The 20,742-nt window shown below is 27.6% G+C and overlaps 1 protein-coding gene and 1 long non-coding RNA gene across 2 annotated transcripts; one reads left to right on the plus strand and one right to left on the minus strand.

Annotated features, from left to right (window-relative positions):
* Nucleotides 1–5,574: 5,574 nt before the first annotated feature.
* On the minus strand, nucleotides 5,575–10,231 carry LOC122505420 (serine protease easter-like). Its single transcript, XM_043617030.1, has 3 exons — nucleotides 10,088–10,231; nucleotides 9,531–9,884; nucleotides 5,575–6,408 (listed from the first exon to the last, which is right to left on the minus strand). Exons 1-3 carry the CDS (start codon nucleotides 10,143–10,145, stop codon nucleotides 5,687–5,689), a joined length of 1,134 nt encoding a protein of 377 aa, XP_043472965.1. The 5' UTR covers nucleotides 10,146–10,231; the 3' UTR covers nucleotides 5,575–5,686.
* Nucleotides 9,814–10,546, plus strand: LOC122505425. The gene is made up of 2 exons (XR_006301920.1): nucleotides 9,814–9,955; nucleotides 10,228–10,546. It is a non-coding gene; the product is annotated as an uncharacterized LOC122505425 (long non-coding RNA).
* The last annotated feature ends 10,196 nt before the right edge of the window (nucleotides 10,547–20,742 follow it).

A 20,742-nucleotide genomic window follows, 5' to 3' on the forward strand; every position in this document is an offset into this window, starting at 1 on the left:
AACAATAATAATAATATTTATTATTATTATTATTATTAATATAAAATAAAAACAGCAACTTACTTAAAAAATGTTATTCGCAATTGATATAGAACAATTAATTAATTTCCATTTAATTAACCATTCACTTAAATTTATTTTCACTATACGGAGCGAAATTGACAATAAATTGAATTCACTTGACAAATTTCTACACCAAGAACACCTAGCTCCATCTCTCGAACAAACTTTTCACTTTCCTCAAATATGACAAATGTGGGGCTTTTGTCCAGTGGCGCAATTGATCCGTGGCGCATTTGACCGGTGGCGCATTTGTCCAGTGGCTGTGACGAGCGACTATTATCTCGCTCGAGTATTTCTCGATTAATCGAGATGTGTTTAAAATGTCGCGGCAAAATATAATATTAATTATATTTTGATTAAAGCCTTGAGATTGAATTGAACTTAGCATCGTATTTTTACAAATATACCTTCAAGTAGGAATGTATTCAAAAAACATTCTTATGTTGAAAATACGAATGAAAAGAAGAATTAAGAAATAGCCTTAGGGATTTCCAAGCAATGTGTTCTTCTAATAAAATCATAAAACTTAGTCTAAGACTCAAAAACACATTTTCAGTAATAAGGAAATAGAATTTCTTGTCAACTAAAAAAACAACGTTTTCTAGAAATCCAATAGAGTTGTAAACCGTAGGTAAAGAAGGTGTCATAAAAATATGCGAACCAATTTCTTAAGATGACCCTTTTTAGGTAGAGCAATAAAATTACATCTGTCTGCAAAATTCGTTATATCCTTTTTCTCATGAAAAAGGCACGTTTTGGAAATTCCACATTTGGCATTTTTTCTGATAAATAAATATGAATTGATTTCATTTATAATTTCTATAATAATTTATATATATATATACCCAATGGGAAATGCCAGTGTAGTGCCGATGTTCACCACTGGCTTAGTACTCAGACGATTGTTCGGCGTAGTCTAGCCGAGCCTCGACAATTAGTGCTGGCGCAGTACAGAATTTTTGTTTCGCCAAAGCTTGGACAAGCCACGGCGGCAAGTGCTGGCTGAGTATAGAAAAATTGTTCACAACGCTCTTTGCCAACATTGCTTTTTTGACATAAACTTGAAAAAAATTATTAAAAAAGTTTATAAATGTTTATAAATATAAATTTATTGAAAAAAATTAATATTTTACTTTTCAGTTGTTCATTTTTTATTCTTATTAAATTTAATAATAACAATTTAACACAATTGTCTAATTTTGTAAATAATAAATTATTTAAACAAATTAAAATTATAAACAAAATTTAAACTTTAATCTCAATAATAATTTGGTTCCTATTAAAATACTATTATACTTCTTACTATGAATAACAAATTATTAAAAAATTACCACGTAATTTAAGAATTACGTAAAATGTTAAATGCAATAAGTAAAGTAAAATTACTTAATTTAATTATAAAAAATTTAGTTTAATTTATTTTATTTCAATTTATTATTTCTAACGTATCCCTATTTTTTTCTCATCTTTGACTCAATAATTGTATGTCTGAATGATACTGAGATGTTAATACTTTACAGTACACATGTGTCGTTAGCTTAGTGGTTAGAGCGTTAGTCTGTTAGTCCGTAGGTCGTAGGTTCGATTCCCCTCGTCAGCAATTTTGTTTATTTTCATAGGTTTGCGATATTTCTAGATTCCAATCGTTAGGTTCTAACGTATGAAAATCTAATGCACACTTACTGTAATTGTTTATTATTTAATTTTTAAATGTTATAAACAATTTTTTTCTACTTCATTTACTATATCCATTGTTAGTCTCCATCTTCAATACAATTTCTTTAAGAAGAGAAATATTTTATGAATAATAACTATTTATTAATATTATTTACCATTTTGTTGTTAAATTATTTATAATTATGAATTTACGACTAATTAATAGCAATACGGCATTTATTGCGGCAATATTCTCAGCCAGCACTGGTCCAGTGCTGCGCCAGCGCTGTCTGGCAGCACTGACAGACAGTACTTCGGCAGCGCCAGACGGCGTTATCATCCCAGTGCCATGCCAGTGCTGGCTCTCAGCCTTGCCGCCAGTGCTGCCAGTGCTGGCGCAGTACTACGCCAGTTGTAAATTTCCCATTGGGTATATATATATATATATATGCATGTATGATGTGCAGATGTATATATGCACATGAGTATGTTTACATATTAGAAATTATGTATATATTATATTATCTTCAAGTTATATTGTTTATGTATAATATAAATTGTAATGTAAGACACTTCACACATTTTAATGTGGTGTAATTGTAATTTAGATTCATTAATCATAATCGAACAATTTATTAGAAATATAGAAAAGTATGATGAGTGAATAGTATGTATAAGAGATACTCCTTTATGTGTGTATAGAATTCACAGTGTCGTGCCTTAAAAGTGTTAGTGTCTCGATGTTGAATACATATCCAACAAGAGTGCGCGTCATAGCGAGCATGCGCACTCGGACTAAAATGTACACAAGACGGAGAGCATCTCCGTCTCATCTGACAACAAACTTGCAGAGTTCTAATCTTGCGCTTGACTAGAAAGGTTCTTGTCGTCAAGTTCCTTAGCCAGCTTGATTGAACAAAGTACTTCAATAAACTTAAAGGGTTTTACCTTCGAAAGGAGACAAATAAATTATCTTCTTTCGAACGGGTTTCCCTTCCGTTATACGGAATTTAATATTGTTTTATTTAAATTATCCCGCTTCCTTTTTAAAGGATTTAACCAAGTTGAATCCGGCCAATCAATCACTTTTGTTAGAGTTGCGTATTAAACGGTAACTCGGCGCGTAACATGGCGCATTTGAGAACTTACCGGTTCCTCTGTTAGGGTACAGTCACACGATCAATGCATCTGCATGATGCATGCATGCACAAACATTTGACTGTTCACACCTCAATTTTTCGCTCTCGAAAAATCATTTTTCTGGCGGGATATTTAAAATTGATTAAAATTTAAAAATAACGTATTACTAATTATTACAATAAAAAATAAAAAAAATTGAACGTTTATTATAAGGAATTAATTGTAAATAAATTTCTCTTAATTAGTGGCATATTTTAAATTATAAAAATTCACAATATTAAAATATGCCACTAATTAAGAGAAATTTATTTACAATTAATTCCTTATAATAAACGTTCAATTTTTTTTATTTTTTATTGTAATAATTAGTAATACGTTATTTTTAAATTTTAATCAATTTTAAATATCCCGCCAGAAAAATGATTTTTCGAGAGCGAAAAATTGAGGTGTGAACAGTCAAATGTTTGTGCATGCATGCATCATGCAGATGCATTGATCGTGTGACTGTACCCTTAGACTGTTACTGTGTTCGCTTGTTACTATGTTCACTTGATACTATGTTAGTTTCAAACGTTTCAAAACATTTTCAGGATTTTTAGCGAAACTGATTTCTTGCATTTCTGCGGTAAGTTTCTTAAATTAATTGTAAATTATAATTTATCTTTTGTAATTAAATACAATTAAAATTGTTTTTTTGTTAATGAACAAAATTTTTAAGATTTTCTCTAAAGTAAATTTAATTTTGTTATAATACGTTTATGTACATGTACATTTGAAGGTTATGAAAATGCATGTGCATGTGTTAAAGAAATGCATATTTTAAATTATATATAATATAATAAAAATAAAAAATTTTTTTAGATGGAGTCAGGCGAGAGAAAAATAAAATTAATTTCGGAAAATAACAGCTGCTTTATTGTCAAAGTTTTCCGCTTTGCGCCTCCTAAATCATTTTGTGTGCCACAATCTGTAAAAATTATTCTCAACTTATTTCAATATTTAATTACGCACAGTTTATAAAATGATCAGCCAACATGATACATATATAAAACTAATACTTCCTTTAAAAAATCACGTTTGTTAATAATAAATAATAATAACCTTTGTTCAATTTTACATAATATTCATCTACTCCAGGATTTAAATGAATGAAAGTTTCATCAGTTTCTAATAGACACACATCTTCATTTTCTTTATAAGTAATAGTACTACCATTCGTGTAGTATTCATTAACCCTACTAAAAATAAAATCAGGAATCGTCATGAATGGTCAGAATTTCTGAACATTCCTGAACAGTCTCACCACTTCTGACGTTTTCGAACGTTTCTCACCATTCCTAACCAAATACTTTACAAGCTCCTCCCACTTTACTTCCACCATTTTCGAAGCTGTGACCATTTCTGAAATTCCTGATCATTTCTGAAATTCTTGACTATTTCTGAAATGTGTGAACACATAACCTATAAAAATTTTGGTACATCTTTCTAATTTTGGTAAAGTCTTATGAAAATTTATATATACAAATCTTTCAAATTTATTTTTTACATTTCAGAATACATTATTCTATTATAAAAATTGTTCTTTTAACTTAACAAAAGTTCTCATTTTTCAAATTGGTATAATTATTGAATTAATTATACAGCAAAAGTAGGTAAATAAATCAAAACATTCGGACCATTCTTTTAACATTATTTAATATATTTATTTAATGTATATTTATAATATATTAATTTAATATATGTATATTTACTTGTAATTATTTAATATAGTTAATTAATAATAAATTTTGATTCATAATATTAGTAATTTACTATACCAGTCAGTACTTATTATGAGAAGTATTTGCATTATAATTGAAATACAGTTATATTTAAATTATTATTAATCATTAATAGAATAATTTCTTACTATAATGATTATTAATAATTTAAATTTAAAATTTATAAAAATTTCAATATTGCATTAATAATTCATTATTATTATAAATTATAATGTTAAATTAAATTAATATTAAATACTAAAGAAAATAGATTGAAAAAATTAATGAATACTACACGAATGGTAGTACTATTACTTATAAAGAAAATGAAGATGTGTGTCTATTAGAAACTGATGAAACTTTCATTCATTTAAATCCTGGAGTAGATGAATATTATGTAAAATTGAACAAAGGTTATTATTATTTATTATTAACAAACGTGATTTTTTAAAGGAAGTATTAGTTTTATATATGTATCATGTTGGCTGATCATTTTATTAACTGTGCGTAATTAAATATTGAAATAACTGTCAAATATTTCCAATATGGCTGACCAGTGAAATTCATTTTCTCTATATCAGAGAAACAGTTTGACCGTTTGACTACTGCATTGGAAATCATTCACTGAATTAGTTGAATAGATTCTTTATGTTATTTATTTTTGAAATTAGCTGTTCCCCACAGTAAAAATTTTTTTCCGTGTATATGTATGTCTGTGGTTCATATTATTTCTCAAAATAAAAGAGAATTGCAAATTAGAAAGGCAATATTCATTATTAGGTACTATTAATTTTTTACTAAAAATTTATAAAAATAATTTTGGGCAATAAAAATATTGTTCAAAAGTATTTCAAGTCATGATGAAAAAAATTCCCTGACATTTCCCGGTTTTCCAGGTGTTGTAGACACCCTGAATGTTGTTCTAAATAGATAAAATCTTTTAAAAACTCAAGAATTATTTGTTCAAATATAAAATTTTATTTAAATTATTCAGCTGCATTATATAATAGTTTTTATTAATCGAGCTAATAAAGGATGAATATAATGTAAAATAAGTAATTAATTGACTATTTTTTAGCAGGTCTCATATTACGAAGAATCCATGGCATAAAATCGTGTACTTTGGTATAAACGCCGGGCCACCCTTCACGTCCACAAGGCGATGGTCCGAATGAAACAATTCCAACGCTAACCCATTTTGGTTTATTGTCAACAGTTCCCCGCGATTTCGCCATAAGTGGACCACCAGAATCTCCCCGGCATGAATCTCTTCCCTTATCGCCACCAGCGCAAATTTGTCCATGTCCTAGATTAGCCCCTGCCGATCTATACCAAGGAATACACCTTTCAATGCTAACTGCAGGAACTGATAATTTTAATTTCTTGTCAGAATTTGTTCCATATTCAGTTCTACCCCATCCGGCAGTATACAACAGACTTTCGACATTTGAATTCTGTGGTAAACAAATTGGTTGAATGTAATTTGTGAATACAATGTCTTTTGAGAGTCTCAATAAGGCAATGTCATTTGGTTGGCCTTTTGAATTCGGAACATAATCCTCGTGGGTTATTATTTCCTGGATTGGAATTATCACAATCGGGTCGGCGCAAACTTGATAGCCCGATTGAATAATACAATCTGGATTAGAAGTTGTGTCGTATTCGCCGAGGCGAACATTCACGGCTCTATAATTTTTAGGAAGGCCCTTGCCTTTGATGCAGTGAGCTGCTGATAATACGTAGCGTTTATTGATTACAACGCCACTGCAGAGTGTTTTTATTCCGTTTGCTAAAATTCCAAGAATTTCATTAATATTTTATACTTATTACTCTCCTATCCTATCTAGTAATAACGTAACTTAACAAAAATTTTCCCAGTTTTATCAATTACGTTTGACACCGGTCAGTCTATAATTTATTGTTAAATTTTTTCTGTGTAATGACAAAAATATTGGCAAACATGTTTCAAGATCTTTTGATGCTCTATTCATAAAGCATGCATGCATGCTAAGTCAATTCTTTAATTTTTAAAAAATAGCAAAAAGAGAATGCAAATTTCGAAAACAAAAATTTCTTAACAATTTTATCATGTCCGATGTAAGTTGAGTCACTAATACTCTTCAACTATTTCAAATCCATCAAAAATATGAGAATAATGATTATTCTAAAGGTTTAAAAGGTCACTGAATACGAATGTGAGGTCAAATTTCAAAATGGCGGATCCAATATGGCCGACCAAACATAGTGATATTTTTTAAGTTGATAGGATTTGCTTGAAACTTGTTATTCTGGGTTTTTTGGGCTCGGTGATTAGGAATCTAAAAGTCAGATTTTCTTTATCAGCGCAGCGACCTCATAAACCACTGACTATCACGTTTCAAAAAAATTCGACAAGATTCTAAGAATCTAATATTTTTGGTATCGTGATAAATTAATGACTCAACTTCCCCAAAATTAACTTTCTTACAATATTTTTCTTTCTTTCTAAAAGTACATTAAATTTGTAATAGATTGAAATTTTTATATTTTTAAAAACAGTTTTTACATTACCACCATGTTCAGTATAACAATTATAATTATATAATATACATTAAAAAAATTGTTGTTTTTGTTAAAAGTATGTTTTAGTCTAACAATAAATTTCCAATAAATATTTGAGTTGTTTATGCAAAAAACGTCAGCTTTCCTTTGTAATATAGTTTATTTTAAAATTAAACTGACCGAATTCGGTGAAAATAGCAAATTTAATAACTTAAAAAAATTAAGGTCAAATTTTAAAAATATCGACGCCTCCCGTTCATATAATGCTTAATATATAAAAACAAATGCAATAACATTCTTATTCAATTTTTGGTGCAAAATAATTCTTAGTAGATTTTTCATGCAATAAAAAAGTCTTATTCAAAATTGTTTTCAAAACAATTGCTATTGACAGAACTATAAATGTAACATCAATCTTTCTTCTAATATTAAATTACAATTATTTATCAGATAATTTCAGTGGATATCTATTGTTTATAAGAAGCTTTAAATAAATTTCCTCTCTTGTAATAAAAATTATTTTGTATGTAATTAAAAATTACATTGACAAAATTTGAAACTTAAATAGATGTCATCATTCAAGTCTCATCTTTAATTTAAGATAAAAAAAGTAAAAAAAATCTTATTCGGTTCGCGAGATATCATTATAAACGGCACAGCATTTTTAGTCAAAAACCGTACAAAATTGACTATTTCAATACCAAAAACATGCTCTGACATTTATAATGATATCTCGCGAACCGAATAAGATTTTTTAATTTTTTCGATCTTAAATTAAAGTTGAGACTTGAAGGATATGACATCATATACGTTTTAAATTTTGTCTATAATTTTTAAAAAATATGCAGAAGTTTAAAAATTGTCAAAAAAAATTTCATTTTTTAATTTCTCTTTTTTTTGTCGATTACCATAATCTTGTGTAATGTATTAAAAAATTTTAATTGTGTATTATTCAAAGTAGAATATTATAAGCTTTCTAATGGTATATTTGTTAATTTTCTGACATTTGTTTATACAGAAAATCGTGATTTAAATTTTGTTATGTTTCTGGGCCGTGCGTGTGGAGCCGTACCGATAATTTCCGACGGTAGTGTATATGGTCAATTTCTACGTGAAATTTTTCTACGAAATTTTAAAATCGGTTAACCATATTTTTTTTCGTTCTTTATAGAAAAATATTAAATAAGTATTTTTTTATTTTTTTATAACTGTCCAAATTTTCGAAATTTAGGATTTTTAAAAGTAGACCTATTTTCAGTAGCTTATAACTTTGAAAAGACAAATCGCACTTGTTCGTTTTTAAAAAACTACAGTAGCTTTGGTGATATATTGCTTCGAAGGTGACTACCTCAAAAACGAAAATCCCAAAATTGGTGGGGCTAAACCGGACACGGATAATTTATTAAAGAGAGAGACACAAATTTTCGTTTTTTTGTAGAAAAATCAAATCAATTCTTTGTTTATTTATTTGTAGGTAGTTATATGCAAAGAATATAATATATAATGTAAAATATGTAATTAATATAATATAATAATAAAATGAATTATAGTTTTCAGACTTGTTTGTTTTCAGCAGCTCGATTGCTAATTTGTGTTTTAAAATAAATTCTTTATTTATTTATTGATAAAGTGGTTCTATGCAAAGAATATAATATAAAATAGGTCATTAATATGAAATAAATTATAGTATTCGCAAAAATGACATGTCCCTAAAACCTCATGCAACATATGCATCACAAAATAGTGCGTTCACAGGTTATTTACATTATTTTATTATCTCCCCTACTTAATTTAAAAGAAAAAATTAATTTTTAATTTTAAAAAATTATTTCTTTATAAAGAAATTAATTTTTTTTAAATTTGGACATGATTAATTTTAATTTTTTCATTATTTATTTATACCTGATAATATACAGAAAACTTTCTTAAAAGTCCCGAGATTGGCCGATTGAGTTTAAGGAGTTTAAACAATTTTTTAAAATTCGCTTGCAAGTTGCAAGTTGATTCTGTCTATATATTCTTCAATTTTTCATTTTAACATTCAAATCGGTTAAAACTTATTAGATGTAGACAGTTTCGAACAGTCAATTGTAAAAAAAAATCACACTGTGATGCGTAACATAGGTCCATCTCGGGACTTTCAGGAAAATTTTCTGTATATTATCAGGTATAAATAAATAAATAAAAAATTTAAATTAATCATGTCCAAATTTAAAAACAAATTTTTTTAGATTACTTAAAAGTTGAAGAAAAATAAAAATATAAAGGACGAGAAAAAAATATGTTTAACCGATTTTAAAATGTCATAGAAAAATTTCACGTAGAATTACCCATATTTATTTTCTTTTTTTAAATGAATAAAATACTAACGTGTTTGATATTCCAACAGAGCCATCCAGGGAAATTCGTCGATATCCGTGACTTCTCCGCCAACAATTCTGCCCATAGTTTCTTGTCCGCAATTCGTAGGAAGTAAATTATGATCACTGGCATTCCAACTTGGATTTGATGTTGTGAATGATAATGATGAATGCGAAGGGCAACAAATAATAACTTCTGAAGTTGATGATCCTGCAACTCGACATCTCGATTCTTTTAAATATTTCACAGTTTCACTTTGCAGAGGATACATTTTAAGAATTTCCACCATTGCTGGACAACTCCGAATTTCAATGCAACTTCCATATTCACCTTTCGCAGTATAACAGTCCAAAGCTGACGATTCTGAAAAAAATTTCATTAGTTTTTCTCTAGGAACATACAAATAATAATAATATAATAATAAAAAAACCTATGTAAGAAAACATTTCGTTTAATCACTGAAAATGAAAATAAAAATATTGAATTAATAATTTTAATTTATTAAAAATTCATAAATAAATTAAGTACCTATTAAATTATCAATAAAAATTTAAATATTAACTTACGAATAGTAAAAAAATAAATTATAACGATAATGAAACAAGATTGTTGATAGAATTCCATTTAAATTCCAAATGAATAAAATGGAAAAAACCCTGAATTTTGAATAGATATATATTTTCGTTCTTTTTGTGTTTTTAAATAGGACTACGCATTTAAAACATCCAACGAGAGAAAGAGGCAATCTTGGACTGATAATGTAACTCAAATCCCTAATTGTCTTATAGAAAAAAAGACTGGGTTCATCAAGAACTTCTCCCACCATAACTATTATGGATTCTATGACAAAAATCTTCAAGGCGATTTCGAAATTCGTCGATAATTTATTCAAACTTCGGTAAAATACCATTCAATATTCTGAACTCGATTTTATTATACATGAAACTCAGAAAAAGATTATGTTTTTTAAGAACTATAAAAATAATTTTCAAACAAAAATTTGTAAATAAATTTTTTTAAACTCATTCGATAATTCTTAAACTTTTGTTTTGATTACCATGCCGATAATAAAAAAATTATTATTTAGATGCGTATATTTTTATTTTACATTTACTGATTTCATATGCATGACCTTCCCGCCATTTATATTTTCCATATACATAAATATAATAAGTAATGTGTCTTTATTAAATACAAACAAATATTTATCATTAAATCTTTATTTCTATTCAATTTGTTATTTAATCATGACTTTTATTAAATTCATTATTAAACTTTAATTTTAATAGGTAAATTTTTTATTGAATCTATTACTTTATAAAAATGTATTAATTATTATTTAATTTTTGTTATTGGTCTATTAAAGAAAAAAATAAGAACTGAAAAATAAAATTAGAGACTGCGGTTTCAAATGATTTAAAATCCACTTGACGTGAAAGGAAGTATTTCTCTCCATAATTTTGACTCGAGAAGAAACGACTCTAATTAAGTAATATTTTGGAGGTCCATCAAGAACCTTGACTTTCATTAGAAGTCCCCCACTATCTCTGGCACATTAGTCATGGCTTATGATTCCCACATAGCATGCTGTCGACGTGCTGTCGATAAACGACAAATAGTGATTGGATTTTTAAGCTTTTTGTTATTTTTTCAATTCAGCAAATATGCCGGCGCGGCGCGGCGCACAACAAATATCATAAACTTAAAATGGGATAGAAAGCGAGAGTTTAAAGAATTTGATTTAGAATTTTCTGTGAAAGAAAATTGAGGAGGTGTATTGATGAAGAACTCGCGGCTACTTCTGTGCCAGTGCAGTCAAAAGGCTCAAAAAGAGAAAAAAAATCAAATTCTCATATTTGAAGTTTAAAAACTTTACTATAGTGGTTATTTTCAAAGTTTTAACACAGATTTAAATCGTTGTACATACTAATTTTACAGTGATTTTGATCCACGACATTTGGCTCTCATTTCTCATGTAAAATGGCCAGCCGAAACCGAAAATGAAGTACAAAATTAAGAAAAAACAATTCTTAAGATATCGTTTTTTTTACTTTTTTCAAGATTTTTTCCTTATAAACCATTAAACTTTTTAAAAAATACAATTTATTACCTAAAAGTACATATATAAGGCTTTAATTTAAAAAAAGAAAACATTTTTTTATCAAAAACTTTCTGAGAAACGAGCCATTAAGTGACGCTCTCAGAAAAAAACATGAATTCCGGTGACTAGCCTTCCGCAAGTACCCAGTGAGAAATTGCCAATAGACTTTAATCGGTCCAATATCGGTCCAATATTGGTTGCCGTGCTGGGCGCCGATTGACTCCCAATATTGGACCAATATGGGCTGATGCTTGGGATGTAACGGCATCGCCAATCATCGGTTGTCAATATTGGTCCAATATTGGCCGAATATTGGCAACCAAGAGAAAAAAAATTTTTTAAATAATTTTTTTTTAATTAAATAATAATAATAAAAAATTAATGTTTATAATTTTTGTTTAATATATTTATTTGTTTAATTATTTATTTTTAATAATTCATGTAAATAATAAATAATTTATTATTTATAAATTATAATTATTTAAAAATGCAGCAGCTATTAGAAAATAGCATTCTGCAAAAAAATTCTATCATTGAAAAATCAATGATAGGCGAGAGAAATCCGCGTCTTAACATAGATTCGCAGATGATAGACAAGAGATATCCGCGTCATTAAACGGATTCGCAGATATACTCTGGTCTCGCGACGAATCTCTCGATACTTAGATACACTGGAGTCGCCGTGTCAGTTGCGAGAACGGTTACAGCGTCCCTCTTTCGGCGGAGATAAGAATTGTCACGTAAACTGCGGGTATAATAAGGCGGTCGGTAAAGCGTTTAGCAGTTTACGTGACAATTCTTATCTCTGCCGCAAGAGGGACGCTGTAACCGTTCTCGCAACTGACACGGCGACTCCAGTGTATCTAAGTATCGAGAGATTCGTCGCAAGACCAGAGTATAACTGCGAATCTGTTTAATGACGCGGATATCTCTTGTCTATCATCTGCGAATCTATTTAAAGACGCAGATATCTCTCGCCTATAATTGATTTTTCAATGATAGAATTTTTTTGCAGAATGCTATTTCCTAATAGCTGCTGCATTTTTAAATAATTATAATTTATAAATAATAAATTATTTATTATTTACATGAATTATTAAAAATAAATAATTAAACAAATAAATATATTAAACAAAAATTATAAACATTAATTTTTTATTATTATTATTTAATTAAAAAAAATTTATTTAAAAAAATTTTTTCTCTTGGTTGCCAATATTCGGCCAATATTGGACCAATATTGACAACCGATGATTGGCGATGCCGTTACATCCCAAGCATCAGCCCATATTGGTCCAATATTGGGAGCCTTTATTGGACCGATATTGGACCGGTGAGAAATTTCTCACTGGGTATAGTTCGTCTGAAATACAAAAATGAAATTGATTTACATTTATTATAAGATTACCTAGTTATCAATCGAAAAACTTAAAAAATAATTCATATATATTTGACAAAATGGCGACTTGTCAAAGTCAAGAGTATGATTTTCTTTAAAAAAAATCATGTCGATTTTCAGTCATAGGAAAAAAAGTTTTGAATAAAAAAAGAAATCCAATCGAAATAATTGGGATAACTAGATAATCTTATAATAAATGTAAATCAATTACCTTTTTGGATTTCAGACGAACTATACTTGCAATTCTTGAAAAAGGCATTTCTTTTTAACGTTACTTAAACGTTAAAGCTACAATATTAAATTTCCAATCAGCCATCTATATTACAATATTTTTCAATCTGATCATTATGCCTTAAACCCTATTGACTGTATTCTATGTTTGATTGCACTAAAATAAAATTTTTGAATACTCGATTCATTATGGGTAATGAAAGTCTGTAAATTTAAAAATGAAAATTGTCTTCAAAAAATTATATAAAAATATTTTTAAAAAATAAATTTTTTAAATTTCATTATTATAATTTTTTGAAAATATAATATCTTATAATAACTTTGAAAAAACGTAGATAGTTACAGTTATCATTTATTATTATAAAAAATTGAATATTTGCACTTAAATAATTGAATTCTGGAAAAACTTTTGGAAAATTATTAAGGGGACCCGCACCTAAATTTTGAACTATTTAAGAACATAGTTCAAAATTTTTTTTTGTTTTTTTAACACTATTTTCAGTCAAAAGTCAAGTGCAGAAGAATTTAACTGAATATTTAGAAATCAGTGAAATCCCTGTTGATTTTCTTGATCTAGATCTTTCTTAGTTCAACAAAGACACTCTATAACTATATAGAAAACGTCGTTTTATTAAAAAAATATTCTTTGTTTATTTAAAATTTAACAATACTTTTAGCCCTGCTAGAAATACCGATGCCAGTATTTGTAATCAGCGACTTCAAAAATCCCCGAGTAACGATTTTTAAGCGAATCAAATAAATATTAAACATAAAGTCATCCGCTGTTTTGAAATTTGCAAATCGGACTTCGTATTCGTAATCAGCGACTCCAAAAACCTTGGAATAACGAATTTAAAGCGAATTCGCTGAATTTAAAAAAACTGCATCAAACTGATCTTTGCGCACATACTTAAGGTTTTTTTATTTTTACCCCCATTTTCAACCTCGAAAATAGCATGCCTGCCAAAATAAAAAAATACGTACCAAATATTTATCGATTCTCTAGAAAATGGTTCAAAGTGAGTGAGGGCCATGATTGTCCGCCCTCTTTGCAGTTATCCAAAATCAATAAATATAATCAAAACTTTTACCAATCAAATTATTCATTAGAAAATTTCCTTTAAATTATCTCCGAAGTGTTTCTGTTCTATAATGTAAATTATACCTAATTATAAATTTTGTATTGTTAAAGATAGGAAAAAAGTTTTGAATAAAAATTGTAGATACAGGAAAACCTCTCTACGGCGGAAAGCAATTAGACGATTCCACCGTAGAGAGGTTCGTTAAAATGCTATTAGTGAGTGAACGTTCAGGGATGTATCAACCATTTTAAATCATATATATGATCTTTAAATATGAAATAGAAGTTATGATAATTTATTAATAACCTTATTTAAAAATATGTGTTAAAAATCATTGAATTCTTGCAAAGAATTTTGTCAAAAAATTTGAGAATAATTGAATTCCTTCGCAGAATTTTATTATTTATGAAAATAATCGAATTCTCGCGAAAAATTTAATTAAAATTTATAAAAATCCTAAGTAAATTCTTTTAAAGAATATCTTTAAACTTTTTTAAAATAATGGAGTTTCTTTAATAGTTATAATTAAAAATTTTGAAAGTATAATTGAATTATACAAAGAATTTTTCAACTTTTTAAAATAATCGTGTCTGTTAATAATTTTAAAATTTGATTTTTAAAGTTTATTAAAATTGTATTGAAAATAATTGAATTCCTCAGGAGAATTTTATTATTTATAAAAAATAATTTAATTTTTGCGACGAATTTTAAATATAATTATTTTTTTTTAAAATTACTTTGATTTGTTTTTCTATTTATTTTATCATTTTTTATAATATATAAAATATATCACAAAATGAACAAAAATTATAAATCAAATATAAATTAAATAATTTAAATAAAAAAACATCCGTATAAAAATTACAATTCGAAACTTTTTGGCCCTGAATTTCATGGCACTCACACAGTCACAACTCTCACTGATATATAATCCCTTCTACTTCTACCAGGCGAGTTTCCGCCGTATAGAGGTTTGCCTGTATTATTAATATCTACAAAAAATGTTGTTACAAAATTTTTGTCAAATTGTTATTTAGTAAGCTCTTAAGAAATAAGTATGATTTCATTTATCTCAGATTTACTATGACTACAGTTGACAGCTATATTGTAGTTGACTTCACCATTTTTTATTAGTCTGTCGAAAAAATATAATAATAATAATAATAATAATAATAATAATAATAATAATAATAATAATAATAATAATAATAATAATAATAATAATAATAATAATAATAATTATAACTATTTACCTTTATTTTTACCATGGATAGAAAGGGCGGGAGAACCGTGGTGCACAACACTTATTGAAATATTATGACAAAGTAATTTATCGCTTGCATCAATCTCATTTCAATTCTTAGAAGTATTATTAGAAATAAATAATTATTTCCTTTTTCATGTTGGGTACCTTTTTGGAAATGTGATTTTCAGGCTAATTGAGAGTCGCTGAAAACGAAAATGATTTTTTTTTGCTTAGGGAATTTTGGGAAATAATAAATAATATATACCTTGGATTCCGCACTCCAAGGATATGTGGGGCTAGTATAATAAAAAAGAAAATAAAAAAATAAATAAATAAAAATATCATACTTAATAAACTGGCGACCTACTACCAGCAACGAATATAAAATTGTTATAATTTGGAAAGAACGTTATTTTTCTTTATGACGATGTATTGCTTGTACGAATATTATTGGTATTTTTTGGTTTGTAATAAAAATAAACTTTTTATTTTTCTTACGAACACTCAAACTTTTGGTCGAAAAGAAATTATATAATAATTAAAATATTGCTGGATGCAACTTCGTGAAGATGTAACCTATTATAAATAAATATTATTACTATGTACTGTTCCTTTGAGGGCTTGTTAGCCCTAGGAACTTATTTTTTCTATATAAATAAATAAATAATAATCATGAAAAATAAGAAACTTTTTTGTAATTATTTTCAACATGCAATTATAAAAATATACAGAACAGATGTTTATATAATTTATTAGAAGCAATAAAGCGCGTAAATTTTAGAAAAACTTAAAAAAAAATCGCTTTTTTCGATTTTCAGCAACGATAAACCAAAGAATACCAATAATATTCATACAAGCAATACATCCTCGCCATAAAGAAAAATGACGTTCTGTCCAAATTTTAACAATTTTATATTTGTTACTCACCATTTCCCATATTTCTTGCAATAACTGAGAAACGAACCATTATTTCGTTTCATTAGTCATTATCATTTACATTAGTCAAAAAAATAATATTTTCAAAATCTTACCCAACATAATTTCTAAACTAGTGTAATAGAAATACATAAAATCTTGAACAATAGTTAATTTTCTCATATTCTGACATAACTTTGACGTTCTGTCAGGGCTCGAACCAGTGAAAGTATTTAAAATTGAAGGGCTACATAAAATAAGGGGACGAACGCGTGGTTGAAAGGGATAATATCAGTCAGGTAGCAGCGCACAGGTCTCCTCAGAGGTGGGCAGGTTATTCTAAAATGTAACGCTGCAAACTTGGTGGGGAGTTGTTCCAAATGACTTCCAGATTCAAAATTTTCAAACCGATAAATCGTACCTGATCCTCTTTTCGAATTATCTCTTATACAGATAGGCGATCGACTTTTAAAAATCGATTCAATTTGCCTGAAACACGTTACTCGCGGGGTTTCGCTGATTAGGAATTTGTCCACAGATATTTTTATTTTGACATCATATTCGCAATCAGCGACCAGAAACCCCTGAGTAACAAATTTTAAACCAATCCAATCATTTCTTAAAACAGTTGTATTTACAAAAACTAACAAGTGATTTTTGGGACTTATAGGGGAGAGTGGGGCAAGACGGGGTACCGGCCCTATTTAACAAACGAATTAACCAATCGCGATTATATTTTACATAATACTGCACCGAGACGATAGTCTCTTGTTTACAAAACCTAAAAGCCATGAAAACAAATTTTTTATCTGTTTTACTAAAAAAACTGTTTTCGACGATTTTCTTGTGAATTTTTCACTTTTTTTAGGAGGTGTTTATTATTTAATAATAACAGTTAATGAACTATATAAAATTTTTTATAGCTGGCAAGGGTTACAGAAGAAGGGAAGCATATGTTTCTTTCTTTGCTGAATCGTAAATTGTAGTAATTAATCATTTTATTCAATTTCGTAGGTGCGGGCAAGATAGGGTAGGGAAGAGTGGGGCAAGGCGGGGTACACAAATGAAGCAAAAGAAAAGAGAAATAAGGGAAGTTAAGAAAACTACTTAAATCAAGACTGAATAAATAAGAAAAAAGCTTGTCAGGTTAAATCAATAATTAGCGATGGTAAAGTGGAAAATACACCTTGTCCCCAAGGAGCACGTAAGCTTATCTTGACATCACTGTAATATTACATTGGAGATTCGTTATATTACACTGTAATATTACAGTGATCTTACTGGGATATCAAAATGTCCGCCTGGAGGTAATATTACGTTGTTATATCAAGAGAATATTACCTGGTAATATTAAGATAATATTAACGTAATGTTAAGGTAATATTCAGATAAAATTAGAATAATTTTATAATTTAGAAAAAAACATTTCACAAAGCTGGACTTGAACCCTGAACCTTGCGCACAGTAATCAAGAGTCTTACCACTGAGCCAAACTTACTTGTAGTGTATTAAGATTTTTGATAAAATATGAAGAACTTTAAAAAACTTACAAAGATTATATACCGTCGAGAATCTTAATACACTACAAGTAAGTTTGGCTCAGTGGTAAGACTCATGATTACTATGCACATGGTTCTGGGTTCGAGTCCAACTTTGTGAAATGTTTTTTTCTAAATTATAAAATTATTCTAATTTTATCTGAATATTACCTTAACATTACGTTAATATTACAGTGTAATATTACCTTAATATTACCAGGTAATATTCTCTTGATGTAACAACGTAATATTACCTCCAGGCGGACATTTTGATATCCCAGTAAGATCACTGTAATATTACAGTGTAATATAACGAATCTCCAATGTAATATTACAGTGATGTCAAGATAAACTTACGTGCTCCTTGGGGATCTCTATAAATTGTAATGGTTATTATTTAGACTCAAATGAAGGCTGGGCTGCTTCTTCTGTCTGCGGCCAATGGGCTTCGTGCCGTTGTGCTGGTGCCAATGACGAAGATGAAGATGCAACCTTTACTTGTAAAATTTGTCGACAGAAATAGGCTGCTTTTTTAGTACCGCGCCGGTGGGTCAAGATAGGGAGATTTGCAATTTTTCCATATTATTAATTTTATGATTTTTTAAGAAACAAATGGCCTTTGTGCGCCTTTATTACTAAAGACTGATTCCCAAAGATGGATATTAAATAAAATAATATAATTTGTATTCGATAATTTTCGTTTTTTGCGCTTTAAACCTTAAGTACCCCGTCTTGACCCACTCTCCCCTACCCCCACTTTTCTCAAAATCATGAACATAATTATCTATAAAATCTTTGTCTAAAAATTTTTTAATAACGAAAAATCAGCAGTCTTCTGAATCAAAGCTTCCACATTAAGATAATACATTTTTAAGTTTCCGACTATCTGTAAAAGAGATAATTCGAAAAGAGGATCAGGTACGATTTATCGGTTTGAAAATTTGAAATCTGGAAGTCATTTGGAACAACTCCCCACCAAGTTTGCAGCGTTACATTTTAGAATAACCTGCCCACTTCTGAGGAGACCTGTGAGCGAGCGGCTCAAGGCTTGTCACTGCTACCCGACTGGTAGTATCCCTTCCAAGCCTCGCGTTCGTCCCCTTATTTTATGTAGCCCTTCAATTACGGACTTTACGGACCAAAAATGAAAAATTACGGACCATTTACGGACCAATTACTGACAAAAATATATATAAGAGAACATTTTACTTAAAACTATAAATTAGATTTTTTCATAACTAAAAAACATGAAGATATCGATAACTCCGATTCTTCGACTCGGAGCGATCGATTACTTCATGTTTTATAATAATTAAAGATAGAATGATAAAATCATTATCAATTCAATTATTATTTTCAAGAATTTTTAACTAAAATTCTTCTTAAAATCGATTATTTTTAATAATTTTCGAAAAAATTCTTTGACAATTTTCAAATCTATTTCTTTACAATATTCAATTTTACGAAATTTCAATTATTTGTAAATTCTTCAATTAAATATGTATTAGAAAATAAAAACTTCAAATAATATAAAAAAAAATCCGCAATTAAAATTTCTCAAAAAATTAATTTCACAGAATTGTTAGTTAAAAATATAAAAAATTCAAATTTTCAAAGATTTGAATCTGAAACCTTTTCAAAATTTAATTATTATATTTCTAAAACTTTACACTCTAATACTTTTAATATTCAATTATAATCTAAAATTTTAACTGAAATCCATTTTTAAATCAATTTTTATGAAAAAATTGAACGAGAATTTCATTATTTAAATACAAAACAAAACAATTTATTGAAAATTTATTAAATAATTACATGTTTCTTAAAATTGAATTCTTTTTAAGAATTGTATCAATCAATTATCAAATAATTTGAATTCTTTTGCAAAATTTTATTAAAATAGTAGATATTAAAATTAATTAAATTAGAGAAAATTTTTGAAAATAATTGAAATTTTGACAAGAAATTATTAAATTTAAATAAATGAATAAATGAATGAAAATTTAAATGAATAAATAAATGAATTTATTAAATTTTTTGAAAATAATTCAATTTTAGAGAAGAATTTTATTATTTATAAAGATAATTGATAATTTACGCAAAGAATTGCATTAAAAATTTTGAATGTAATAATTTTATTCTTTAAAGAAATTTAATCAAAAATTTATTAAAAATAATATTTAAATTCTAATAAATAAATTGTAGCAAAGGTTATTAAAATAATTAAATTTCTTTGATAAATTTTAATAAAATTTTTAAGAATAGAGGCTTTTCACGTCAGAAATATCACGATTTGCAAAGGGTATGCCGATTTTCGTAAAACTTCATGGGATTATAGTTCTATATAAGAGACTTCTTTCCCCCAAATTTAAAAAAAAATTCAAAATTATTAAAGATACGCCTTTTTGAATTTTAATATTAATTTTATAAAATTTTGAATATCTCGGAATATTGTTTATGGATTTTTATGAAATTTACACATTTTTCAGGTAAAAGTATGTACTTTAAAATGCAAATAAAGTTAATAAAAAAAAATTAATTTTTAAATAAAAAAATTTAAAACAAATTTTTTGTTTATTTACTCCTCTCTGAGAAAAATGTTATTAACATATTAGGATTCCTTATGAATTCACATTTAATTTCATAAAAAAAATTGATGGAGACTCAACTGGTTCCGGAGATATTGAATTTTTTGTAAAAAAAAACGTC

Source organism: Leptopilina heterotoma, unplaced genomic scaffold (genome assembly GCF_015476425.1).
Source record: "Leptopilina heterotoma isolate Lh14 unplaced genomic scaffold, ASM1547642v1 Lhet_358, whole genome shotgun sequence".
Lineage (NCBI taxonomy): Eukaryota > Metazoa > Arthropoda > Insecta > Hymenoptera > Figitidae > Leptopilina > Leptopilina heterotoma.

Coding starts and splice junctions, on each gene's coding strand:
- LOC122505420 (XM_043617030.1), bottom strand. CDS start 10,145: ATGGAATTCTATCAACAATCTTGTTTCATTATCGTTATAATTTATTTT. Junction 9,885..10,087: donor AATTTATTTTTTTACTATTC/GTAAGTTAATAT, acceptor AATTTTTTTCAG/AATCGTCAGCTTTGGACTGT. Junction 6,409..9,530: donor TCTGTTGGAATATCAAACAC/GTTAGTATTTTA, acceptor TTGGAATTTTAG/CAAACGGAATAAAAACACTC.